Source organism: Fusarium oxysporum, chromosome I, assembly GCF_013085055.1.
Source record: "Fusarium oxysporum Fo47 chromosome I, complete sequence".
Lineage (NCBI taxonomy): Eukaryota > Fungi > Ascomycota > Sordariomycetes > Hypocreales > Nectriaceae > Fusarium > Fusarium oxysporum.
Genome location: NC_072840.1, coordinates 861220 through 873810, shown reverse-complemented (window position 1 = coordinate 873810; position 12591 = coordinate 861220). Strand labels below are relative to the sequence as shown.

The 12591-nt window shown below is 47.5% G+C and overlaps 4 protein-coding genes across 4 annotated transcripts; all 4 read right to left on the bottom strand.

Annotated features, from left to right (window-relative positions):
• Positions 1–1965: 1965 nt before the first annotated feature.
• FOBCDRAFT_194333 (uncharacterized protein) lies at positions 1966–4427 on the bottom strand (the record flags this gene model as incomplete). Its single annotated transcript, XM_059608792.1, has 8 exons — positions 1966–2235; positions 2351–2514; positions 2606–3454; positions 3705–3860; positions 3919–3978; positions 4037–4081; positions 4138–4278; positions 4331–4427. 8 exons carry the CDS (start codon positions 4425–4427, stop codon positions 1966–1968), a joined length of 1782 nt encoding a protein of 593 aa, XP_059463765.1.
• A 1838-nt stretch (positions 4428–6265) lies between these two features.
• On the bottom strand, positions 6266–7923 carry FOBCDRAFT_283047 (uncharacterized protein; the record flags this gene model as incomplete). The annotated part of the gene is made up of 4 exons (XM_059611630.1): positions 6266–6701; positions 6756–7067; positions 7116–7478; positions 7531–7923. The coding sequence occupies 4 exons, from the start codon at positions 7921–7923 to the stop codon at positions 6369–6371; spliced, it is 1401 nt and encodes a 466-aa protein (XP_059466537.1). The 3' UTR covers positions 6266–6368.
• Positions 7924–9225: 1302 nt separating this feature from the next.
• FOBCDRAFT_266607 (uncharacterized protein) lies at positions 9226–10016 on the bottom strand (the record flags this gene model as incomplete). Its single annotated transcript, XM_059611393.1, has 2 exons — positions 9226–9482; positions 9833–10016. The coding sequence occupies 2 exons, from the start codon at positions 10014–10016 to the stop codon at positions 9226–9228; spliced, it is 441 nt and encodes a 146-aa protein (XP_059466536.1).
• A 742-nt stretch (positions 10017–10758) lies between these two features.
• On the bottom strand, positions 10759–12494 carry FOBCDRAFT_246477 (histidine phosphatase superfamily). The gene is made up of 2 exons (XM_059610782.1): positions 12101–12494; positions 10759–12050 (listed from the first exon to the last, which is right to left on the bottom strand). Exons 1-2 carry the CDS (start codon positions 12470–12472, stop codon positions 10884–10886), a joined length of 1539 nt encoding a protein of 512 aa, XP_059466535.1. The 5' UTR covers positions 12473–12494; the 3' UTR covers positions 10759–10883.
• Between the last annotated feature and the right edge of the window lie 97 nt (positions 12495–12591).

The window sequence follows — 12591 nt, the reverse complement described above, 5'->3', positions numbered from 1 at the left end:
CTCAAAATGCCCTCCACCACCCGGTCACGGCGCATGTCAACATGATTCGATTCTGATGATACCCTGCCGGTCGTTGGGCGTTGAGCCTCTGACGCTCTTATTCCGCCTGGAAAATGGACCGTGGAATTGTCCCTCTGTTTTCTTTCATGCCATCATCACCGTGATACCACGAGATCAGCGCCCGTAGACATCCGGCGCACCAGGCGGCACTTGGGACCCGGGATTGGCCCGAAATGTTCGGGATGGTCCCCAAAGATTCCATTGACGATGATTAGGCTCTGTTATCTGAGACCTGGAGTGAGACATCCCCTGAGATGAGATCTCGAGCCGACTATCTTAATTTTGGCTTGTGATCCTCCCTGCCGTCGGCTCTGATGCTTATGCTTTAGCGAAGGTGACCGGAGGACGCTTCATCAAGAATGACATCTTTGCGATACGTCTGTTCTTCATTCAGCTACTGACGATATTCCAGTTAGCACTCTGGGCGACAGGGATATAAATGGATAGCCCCAGATGGGTGGACAGACTTGGCCAAAAGGGTCCACCACCAAGGGAAGTCCACCTGTCATCGCGGGCAGGTCGTCGCTGTCTTCCAGAACATGCTTCAGATTGACTGGTCTGTCGCTTGATAAGCCTTCCGGTTATGCAGCAGCAGGCAACGGCTGTTACATTCTGACGCACAACGCATGTAAGGTCGGTCCAACGTGAAGTCTGCCTTGTGACGACACCGGGCGACGTTATGTAGCCCACAGATGTGCTCTGTACGGCGACACCAATTCCATTTCCATCTCTACGCCACACGAGTCACTTTTAGCCAGCCAATATGCGAAAACTATATGGGTCTGCCTGCCCGACTTTGGCAATTAATTCTCGAATTTTGTCATCTTCGGATAAGCGTCCCAAAAGGTGAGCTTCCCCAGACTGCTACCCCACAGTTATTGGTTCATTTGACCACATGTTGGACTCGTCAGCACCCATCATGCATTCTCGTCACCCGACGCCCCAAGGTTTTGACATATTGTAACTGCACTTACCATCCACGCTTCAATGCCCTCGAAGACGTTTCAAGACTCATTCTCAAAAATTGCACAAAATATCTGTTCTTCATGAGTTGCCGTGCCGCAAGTATGCATGCATTGTAATTGCTGTCATTAACCAATGGAACCTGAAATTTTTATCCATCAAGCATACACCAGGGACTCTAAGATCCAGATGACCTGGCCAAGACATTTTCAAGAGCGTTAGCATGGAATTGTCTCCCGGCCGCGGCCTATTCCTCCCAGTCGTAGGAGTTTGTGACCTTCCTATGTCATTTTTCTTCCATCAACGCTTATTAGTACATTCTAAGTAATGATCGAGCCTGCACTTGAGTTTCCTGAAAGCCGCTCGTTTCGAAAGTAGCATCCTCGACGGTATGAATTGTTGAAAATCATCTTTTCAGGCGGGGGTTGGGCAACTAGTTGAGTTACGGTTGGAAAGCCTCATTGATTAGCTCGGAAGGATGTTGACAGGAAAGGCCTGTCGGAACACTATATATGATAAACCGGCCCCCCAGGCTCACCTACATTAATAGGAGTTGACGTTGAGCAGCTAATTACTTCTTAACCCTAGTAGTTGCAGTATATTCACGATTACACATGTATGCGCGGGTTCGTGCTATCAGGGAAATATCGTTTCAAACCGACCAAGCATCGTATATATCCTAAGATAGTCTCATACCATCCTAGACCCAGTACCCAACCCCTACCCCTACTCCCAGATAAACTCCCCAATTTAAAAGGCATGACCCATAGCCATACTCGTGAAATCCATCTTCAGCAACGAAATCAACTCCTGCAACGGCCCGCTCAAAACATTCAAACTACACTCATCTCCCTCAGCATGTTGAATAAGCTCACTCAACACCATACAAGATCTGTTACAAATCGGAAAAAAGAAGCCTCCTAATCTGACACAAGGAGCTCCTCACTCAGCTAATCGTTGTCCGAGGACAAAGATATCCATCGCAGTTAACTCGGGGATACATTTGCCGTTTTCGACGTGCTTCATCATTGTGGATGCTTTTTCGAACTTTCGTTCACAGGTGATGCAGTCGATATTTTTGCTGGGATTGGGACTGCGAGCTGCTTTGTCTTTCTGCTTGTCTTCGTGTGCTCGTGCTCCGACGGCGAATTCAAGCCAGTGGTCAAAGTCCCCAACGACGGTATCGAAGACTTTGGATTTGGACTGGTGTTTCTAAAAGGGCCACGTCAACACTGTGATAGTTATGGACACAAAGGTCACTTAGCTCAAGAGCAGACCTGGCCTTGAAATACATCTCACACGTAATGCAACGATTATGAGCTTCCACCTCATGATTAATGCGTTCCGTGCCAGTTTCGAAAGACTGCCCACAGTTCTTGTAGTTACAATCTCTCAAGAAATATTTCGCCTCAAAGAAGAAGGGGAAATCTTGAGCATCGGGATATGATTCAGAGACATTGGATGCTGGTGTGTCTGTGCTGCCTTGAGTGTCTAATAGTTTCCAGATAATGTGTCTGGTAGATGAGTTGGAATAGAGTTCTCCCCGTACGCCATAGTCTATATAACCTGAGGATTCAAATACTTGCACCAAGCCTCCTGTTAAACCACTTCTTGATCCTGACCCTAGTACTTTGCCGCACCCTCGAGTCCAAAGTTTCTTCATTCTCAGATGAAACCTCAGTATCGATATCCCCATCTTGTGTGCGGTTCAGACCACAGCATTCCGGGTGACTAGCTGCCGCCGCAGGAAGGCCCAAAAGCCTCGCCTCCAAAAGCCCAACCTTTGCCTCCCGAATGATATCTGCAGAAACCACTTCCTGCTCACCTGTCGCTCTTCTCTTCCAGTAAAACACTTGATTTGGATCCATAGGCTGAACACCAAGATACCCTGGCACTGCATCGCTGAAGCCACATTCTTGTCGTCCACGAGCGCCGATGTGTACTTGAGCATGGGCTGAAGCAGCCTCATGCTGAGTTGATTCGCTTGTACTGGAGTCGGTGCACTTGGCGTCACAGTAGTTGAGAACCATTCCTGGGTTCCGGTCCTTTCTACCCATGATGACTAGTCTGCCGACCCCAGCTCCGGGAATAGAACCACTAGGACAGCACCAGGCATGTTTCATCATGACCTCATGCGTAGTGTCATGAGTTCCTTGTCGAGACATCATTTCAGTTTGCCCTTCAGAAGTACAGCTTGGGAAGCGCTTTTTGAGTTTATCCTCATCGAAAGTGATACCCAGATGGGAAGAGAGTTGTTGCACCATCCACGCGAGAGGAGCGTGCACAAGGCCTTCTTGCTGCCCAAGCTTACCCATGTTACCGTGATCGCCTAGAAAGAAAACCTGATGGACGTTGTGTCCACACATGTAAGTTGGACTATAAGGACTTCTTGTTTCGTGCAAAGCCAGAGCGTGAAAAGCATACTTCACATCTGTCCAAAGCATTAGCTCTTGTCAACACCGTTATACCAGATTATGTCAATAATCACTATTTGGAACATGGTCTATGACCTTGGTCTTGTACTTGCTTCGATGAAGATAAGACAGTGGCTTCGCGATACCAAATAGTGGAATACCCAGCGAGCCAACTGTGTCAAAACAGCACAAGGCATCGATCTGAACATCATCCCAAACTTAAGAATATTAGAGCAATCAGCCTTGAAGGCGGTTATTATGACCAACATTTATAATTGCGGCGTAGATCGTCCTTGTTAGCCTTGGTAAGGTATGGATCCTTCTTGCACGCGTCATACAAACGCTTGAAAAACTCCGTGTCTCCGTCACGAACCAGACCTAGACATTCGATGATCATTGCTAGATATCGAGCAGCCCATGCGCCTGAGGATCATCTTTAGTCTTTATAAGGTCGCGGATCAAATGGAGGTTCCTGACTTACCTCGAGAGTAGCCACAAAAGATGATCCTGTCACCCTTGTTGTAGTCATCCGCAATATTCCCTATATATTGTCAGTTCTTCTCCTATGGTAATACTAGAGTTGGATGCGGGAGGCTTACTATAGGCGGTTATGACGTTTCGACGTGTGCCCCAACCACCAAGACCTGCAACAAGTGAGTCAGGACATGAAAGAATAAGGGGAAAACTATTTGTAACTGACCCCCGAGAATCTTGTCTGTTAAGTTATCAGTCCCTACTCCATTGACACGAATCTTTCGAACTTCCTCGCCCTTGGAAATGAGATCTGGCAGGCTGGATACCACGGTCTCTTTTGAGCTTTTGACGCTACCATGCCATGTGCCTACATAAGTCAGTCATGAGGACAGTTTTGGTGGTTAACAGCGTTCTCATACCATCGAAAGCAACGAACAGGAGTTTGGGCGAGCCTTGTTTCTCTCTTTTGTGTCGAGCATACTTCGATTGTCCAGGAAGATGGGAGAGCATCGCCATTACAATGGAACAGTTATAGCTTAATAACAACGGGAGTTTAACAGCTACTGTTCATGAAACGAACGAAATATATTAAGCGAGAGACTATTAGGAAGATAATTTCGTTGGGATATCAACTTGAAGAGAAAACATGGACCCCAAGCAGATAAAGTTAGGTTTAAATAAACCGAAACATAAACCAGGCTGTGGAAAACTCCCTTCTTTCAGCCACTCTTTCAGCTTATCCTATGATCTCAATGGCGGTGCAAGGCAAATTCGGCTCCCTCTGCCTTAACTTAAGTCCGAAAGCCTTATTAGCAATCCTTCAACACTGCTAAATTGCACTTCTGCCTGTCTCGCTAGTCAATATGACATAGGTGTGAAAGCCTTTTGGGGGCTGCTATGGATATTAAACTAACTCAGTGACCCGGAACAAAAGCAGCGGGAAGATTTGGGGGCTATTTCTCCGTCCAGAAACTCTTAGTTCGTGATTGATAGAGTATTTCTAACAGGGCTGTCAGCTCTGACGATTTGAGGCTGTGAATTCCTGCTGATCCAAAACTGCGAACGCCATATGTCGATAGTGTGTCTTGGCAGCGGGTCGCTGGTGACATTGCCTCGCATCCATTTTCACGGATCGCCAGAAAAGCGACCATTCTGTTATCACCGAAAGACGTTAAGGCTATGCACAATGTTTCGGCGATTAATGTACTCCACCAACCGTTTAGCCAGGAACGAGGTTGTACGGATAACTCTTAGTTCATCTCTAGGTATCTTTCCACTGTAAATGTAAGCTGAGCGTTCGCTGACCATCTCGGTGCAGCACTGCCTCATGGATGGACAAATTGCATTTTCAAGCGACCTTTTGCCATTTTGCTTACGAATAATGAATGCGCTTTGATCTGGTTTTATTGTTCTCCTTCTGTGGTTTTCTGATATAATCCGCGCGGTGTCCAGATATTACTATGTATCTCGTCGAAACAGTGAACGCTGCAATGGGCGCCGAGTGCCAAGGCAAGTCAGGATTCAGTGAGATACTCAACACAGACAGTAACTGAAGGGACAGATAATATGAAATAGAAGGACTCATGTGTTTCATCGACTCCAGCCAGGCTGATGTGGCACAGAATTCCAGTGCCGACTCTGCTCCTCTTTCGCATCAAACTCGTCCCGAATCCCAAGATCATCCACAATCTGACACAAGATCAGATAAACAATATCACACTTATCATTGCTTAAAGGATTGGTCTGCAACAAATCGTTATCCTCCATCATTCTTTTGAAGTCCACACCACGATACGGACTCATCTCAGGAGCAAGGCCCCACCGTCTTCCGGGATTCCCGCGAAACTCAACAAGCTTCTGAACGGATATCGCATCAGGCTCCCAGCGCAGAGCCAAGACTTGAGGTATCTTGTAACAGTATGTTACTTCAACCACCCGAAGAAGTCATCGATTTCCGTAATGGATTGGTTGTCGTATTGTTCTTCCGTCATGCATCTAAGCTTTTCCTCTTGCTTTGCTGTCTCGACGTTCCGTTCGAGTTCACTGAAAATGATCTTTGTTGTGATTACCAGACCATTGGTTGCATCATCCGCTTCATGATTGGCGTTGACATGATGTCGTCTGGTCTTTCGTAGATAATATTGTGCTGCACTTCAGCCCACTGAAGGGGTACTATGCACTAGGGCCATCATAGTTGAAAACTGGTGATGTGGTTTTCAATTTGTTCGGTTGTAAAGTTCCGTTTTGCGTGCGATGCATTGGGGAAAACTGTTGTGGTAGAAGTCCCATCATCAGGCAATGGAACTGACGATTAACTTATGTAGCAAGGTGTATTACATGTTCTTCTTATGTGACATGAATGATGTCCCAAACCTTAGACTTCCATATGTTCTGAATCCTCCTGCAATATAACGCATCGCTTCGCTTCATGACCTTCCCATCGTTTGCTCAAGCTTCCTATGACTTGCGAATCAAAAAGCCGGTAATCAGCGACTGGGTCTTCTTATTCTCAGGCACCTGTGCAGGTGTTGGTCTGGGTGGATATGGCGCAAATATCACAGGTCTTGTAGTCGGTGTAACTCGAGTTACCGGGATAACGTCTGTCTTCACAGGGACTCTTTCCGCCACCACAGGAGCAACCCTGCTGATGGGAACTTCCCGGCGCATTTCTATCTTCACTTGTATAGGTGCCGGGATAGTAGGTGGCGGAGTCGGTTCTCGCTTCACCGGCGCTGGGACATGCACCGGCTGCTCGACGACAGGGGGCTTGACTACATGAGTTTCACGGTGCTGAAGAGACTTGTTAGCAAACACTCACAATAGTACAGGGCTTAGAGCACTCACCTCAGTAAGCTCCCCGCTCGAAATGAAGAACCGATAGCAAACACCACATCTATGATGAAGCTCTGCATCGTGCTGTTTTCTCAGCTCGACGCTCTTGAAAGTTCGCCCACAGGGACCACACGCCATGTGCTCCAACCACAAATGGTCACAGAGCTCCTTTTCCGTTCCAAAGGGGACTTTGGGATCACAGTGGTCGCAGATATACATCCCAGGCTTCAAAGAAATACCAGACATGACGTGCTTTTGTTTCTTAGCCGGACTACCAAAGTTGGTCTTGCAAGCACAACAGTAAGTACGCTCATGCTTATCTCTCTGATGCTGTATCAGCGCAGCTGCTTTTCCGAAATTCCTGTGGCAAACGTTACATCGGAAAGTTGAGGCCTTTCTCTTCTCAATCGGCTCCTTGAGAGCGATGAGCAAGTCTTTCAAACCTGTTTCTTCTATCCAGTCTCGTAAAGCACATGCTCTGCTCTCGAAATGTTTGATGAGCGGACCCATCCGTTTGTACTTTTTCTTGCAGGTTGGGCATCGGAGATTGATGTTCCGAGTTGACGATTGGTGAAGACCGTTGCAGTGGGTTGCTACAACGCTATGGATGAGTTGAAGATTGCAACCTGAATCGCAGCGACCGTTCTCCAGATGATCCATCATTCCTGAGTGAGTGGAAAACCGCTTCTCGCAACCGATGCAGCAAATGGGAGTTTTTGTATGGCTGCTTCTATGCTAGGAAGATCGGTCAGATCAGAATTTTACCTATCCAGAGAAAGGTACTCACTCTGTGCAGCTGCGACTCTGAGGGGAAGCCTTCATCGCATGCGTAACATACGAAGTTATAATGCCATTTGGAGATGTGTCGTTCTATATCTGCACTGCTTTGAAAGGATCTGCGACATTCGCTGCAAAGTGGGTTGGAGGCCGCCTTCGCTTCTGAGGTTGAGAGATCATGACTAGAACCCTGGGCGACTTGGGGTTCTGAGTTGGATTCTTCTTCGCCGCCTGATTCGCAAGACTGATATTCTTCTGAGTATTCAGAGCCTGATTCCTCTGACCCAGATTCTTCCTCCTCGGAAATCTGTTCTTCCTTGGTATGCGTATCGACGACTATGCATTGATCGGCGGAGAAAGGCTCCTCCTCTTCAAGCTTGATGCGCTTGCACGCACGCTCCATTATTGAAGTGGATGAGGCAGCTGTAGTCTCAGCAGTTCAGTAGGTCTTGCTGAAATACAACGGGAAGAAGATGGAGTTTGCGTGGAGACCAGCAACGTTTTCACGAGCGTTGCCAATAAATCAACGTTGCTTTTTCTAATGAGGATGTTTGCGATGGCAGTCGTTGATTGGGTTTCGGTTAACTGCTAATCACGGGAATCGTCGGCGGGACAATAGCCAACATTAATTCGATCACGCTACCCTACAGTCCGCAGAGATCCTTCTAGAAACCTTGATTATGTCAAAGCCCAAACAATTTAGGAGGCTCGTGATTTCAGGAGGTTGCTCAAACACATCGAAACCGTCCAAACCCTTGGTCTCTTTTGCACAAAACGAACTGATATACCTAACAGCCTCTGCTGTGTTTGCAACTATCCCATCCCTTTCCCTAGCTCTTCTTGCGTAGCAGCCGCTCATGCCTTTGCTGCCAAAAAGCTCGCAATCAAACTTTGACTCCTATCAATTGTCTTTTCCCCCTTAGGCCTCGTATTTGCTACAGCGCATCTCGTTGGATATGTCTCAAATATAACCGATGCATGAGCTGTCACTGACTTTGTCCGAGGGCCTTCTGTTTTCACCGAAGGGTTGACCTCCTTTGGAGAAGCAACTCTGTCCAAAGGAGCTTCTGGGCTTGCTTAAGATTTATCTTTGGTAATGGCTGTTGGGATAGAAGTAACGGTTAGAAACTCTCTCTTCACAGGTGTCGCTGGAACCGTCGGCAAGACCGGTTGGCCATGTCGATTTCATGCTTCAAGATATAGAGTAGATGTGTCAGGCCCGCTGCTTCTTGCCAGTTCCTCAGGGCGCAGATTCTCAATTCCATGTGGCGGAATAGAAGAGACAGAGTCTCGAATTCGACGTCGCAACCTGGAAAAGTCATGTTCAGGCCAGGACCGGAAGCTTGGTCGTTTCCGTGTTAGTACTTGGGCAGTACTTTAGCGAGGAACACGGAATTGAAGCCTGACTTGCATCCGTTTCCTTCAAGATGATACATCATCTGTGAGTACGAGATGCATCTGTGCTCGCATGCTGGGTACTTAATTGGACTGACGCGATGCGATGATAAATGCTGGGAGGACAAACCAGGATACACATCGAGTTAGACGGCGGCGATTGAGGACTGACCTTCTTGAGACCTATGGACGTTTCAAACCCTATTTCACGCGCGTAACATAGGAATTTATCCCAATGCCATTTGGAGTTATGGGCCGCTTGCTCGCTGGCGTCATTGAAGACCATTCGACAGGGCATGCAGTGAAGCGTCTAGCATGCTGTGAGCAAGAACACTTGTTCTTCCACCATGGCAATCGTGCGGTTTATGTTCTGGGCCCCAGTAGCGCCAGACGCGTCTTGGCCATAGTCTGGAAATTGTCGGGGAGCATGGGCAGCGCTCTCAGAAGAGTCGGGACCAATTGGGTATTGATAATGTTGAACAGCAGTGTTCGGCACGCTGGTAGGCTGCTTCCAGACAGCGCCATAGGCGACTCGGTCGCAGGCCGCTGAGACTTTGGAAGCCCGACCTGTATCTAGACATAATTTTGTAGTCGAGGTCAGAAACCTATTCTGCCCGGCGATGGTGATACAGCACTGCCAATTTGATAGACCTCATATTTGACCCCGATGAGCAAGTATCGGCCTCAAGATGAGACATCATGACGGAATCGGAGATGAATATCATGTCACATCCAAGGCATTTTATGTTCTTTGGTATGAGAATGTTAGTATTTTGGGCTAAACTAGGAAGATCACTGAACTACTATTGTACTAAGAGAGCATGCGCTGCTCGAAAAGCTCTAGCTGTGTTAAATACTTTGCTGTATATGGCCGAAAAGCGAGTCATAATCCGAGATACTCGCGTCACACCTCTCACTTTCGACATGCTGCAGCAGAGCGCTCAACATGTTAAAATACGCTCCGCAGCTTTCGCAGTCAAAGTCATCGTCGTGGTCATGATTCCAGCGCCCATGGATCTCGTAGTAGTCCCAAACCCACCCTCTGATGGAATCTTTGTCGGAGCCCGACTCGCAAGTGTTCGCCTCAAGATGGAGCACCATGGCCGAATGAGAGATGAACATCCTTGAACATCCAAGGCATTTGACAGTTTTCTCGGCGTGGGTCTTGCGGTGCTATAAAAGGATAAGTATGAAGTGAGAGAGATAGGACAGTAGTCAGGAAGACCAACGTTGATTAGGTTTGATCGCGATTTGAAGAATCGGCCGCAGGTTCGGCATTTATCATGAACATCCACGTCATGCTCCAGAAGATCGTAATCGTTAGAGAAGTATTCATCACATGGAATACAAGCATGGTGGTCTTTTATCAGATGATTCTTCAGTTCATCCTCTGAACTGAAGTCGGGCTCATCATAGCAGTGAGTACATATATTATGTCGTGCAGAGTTCTCGATGTGCTGTTCCTTTGCACGTTCATGAGGAAAGTGTCTTTCACAACGACCACAATACGTCCGAGGGTGCACGGCTCCGATGTGTTGGTGCAGGGAATTCTCTAGGCGGAAATGCCTGTCGCAAGGAGGACAATAAGGCATTTTCGACTTCGCTAGGTTGATGCCATAATCTTAGGGCTAGAAATGGGATCTAAAGAATGGACTAGACTTGAATTAAGTCTTGCAATAGAGAGAGAGAGAGAGAGAGAGAGAGAGAGGTGACTGGTGGGATGATAAGAACATGAGTGATTCAATGTTTGTGGTTGAAGGTAATGTGTTTTAGGGGAATATTAAGCTTTGATTGGACCCGCAAGGACTGCGTTTGTCAAACAGCAAACGGTTTTTTGAAACCCGTACTACCTTGTTGATTAGTTTTTGTTATTCAGAACACTTGTGTAACTGTCTGCCTAGCAACGTATCCATGTAAGCTGGCCAATGATATCAAGCCCTAACATTAAGTAAACCGTAAGGTGCCATTTCACAGAGGAACATCACCGGAGCATCGTCCCTTGACAAGACTAGCATCCTTCCCTGTCAACCCATCAAAATACTTCAACAGTGTCTTCACAGGCACCATCTCCATCCTGCCCAGATCCGGATGCGAAGACGTCAACGTCTTTCCACTCCAAAGAACTCTAACAAAGTACTCCTCCTTCCTCTTATACAGCTCAAAAACAACCTCACTCCCCATACCAGGCCAGACCATCACATCGATCTGAAGAATACTCAACAATCGACTGATAGAACCATCGTGGGCAAAGTTGTGCAAGTATAACAGATCTTGTTTGCCGGCTATGACGGCGCGGAAGTGGCTTGCTAGCTCGGCTATCCATACACCCCATGATGTAGCGGATGCAGCCAGGGATTCGGGTGCGTCGCGGTACATTTGGGAGTATTCCCATTGGCCGAGACGGTAGACTGTGTCAGCGAGCTTTTGGTCAACGCATGTTGTTGAGTTCTTTCCGTTGACCAATTTACAGGGGAAGGGCTTCTTGTGGCATTGGCGGGCGGAGAGGTTATCGTAGTAGTGATCGAAGCTCTCATGGAACCCAACATCATTGGATGGTACACCAGAGATGTCGTCAAGCGTCTTGTAGAGATCCTTTGTCTTGTCAAGATGCGTTTGCCACTCTTTGTTAGAAGAAGACTTGATAGCGCTAGTCAACTGGCTTCCAACACTGCACTTGTACTGCGGCTCCAGACTATCCACGCCAGCTTGTTGGATAAGCAATGGGACAGATTCTGTGGTCTGATACATGCCGTTAATGAACATACCAGCAACCTGACTCGTAATCTGGTTATTGGTAACTCTGAACATGACTTTACTCCGCCAATCTTCCTTGCGGCCTGGGATGAATTTCAAAAGATCGTGGTAGACTTCGTAGAGGTCTTTTCCGTGGACCCAAGAATCATCGAGACCTTCGGCTGTGATTTGAGGAAATTGGCAGGATCCGATCCATCCGAAAGGGATGAAGGGGTTGATTTCGGAGGTGAATCCTTTCCAGTAACCTTGGGCGTTGGGTTTGGGAGATTCAGTAAATTGGCGGCCGAAATAGTAGAGGCCTTGATTATCGCAGTTCCACTGGTATGGCTCAACTGGGAAAGCGTTTGCTGCGTATGGAGTACGCTTGTGATGTCTTTGAATCTAATGAAAGTCAGTCACCTTACCATATCTGAGCATAGAACACTACTGACCACTTCGACATATTGCAACTCATATTCCTTGGAAGCCTTCTTGTACTCCCTCTTCCTCGCATGAGGCATGTTACACCAATTATACGTGCCATACTTGTCATCCGACGTGTGCGACGAGTCATAAATAAACCCCCAAGTACCCTTCCCATCCAACACCTTATCAAGATCATTAACCTGACTAGAGCTCGGAGGAAACCACTTCATATTTGGGTCATTTCCCAATACCGGCGCTGCCGCAAGGAGGCCGAGTAGCGAGCTTTTAGGTAAGGACGCCATATCTGCGTATTGTCTCAAAACGAAGAAAGTGCCGAAGGAGAAGACTGCTGTAAGGACGAGCAGTCTCCCTCTGCAGCGGAACCAGGAAAGCGTCATTATATATACTGAAGGGGGAAGGTAGTTAGTTGATGGAGGATGGTTGTGAAGTTGGAAATTACGCGGTTTAATTGGAGCGCACGTGGAGACGCCATTGGTTGAGACAGGGCTCTGAACTG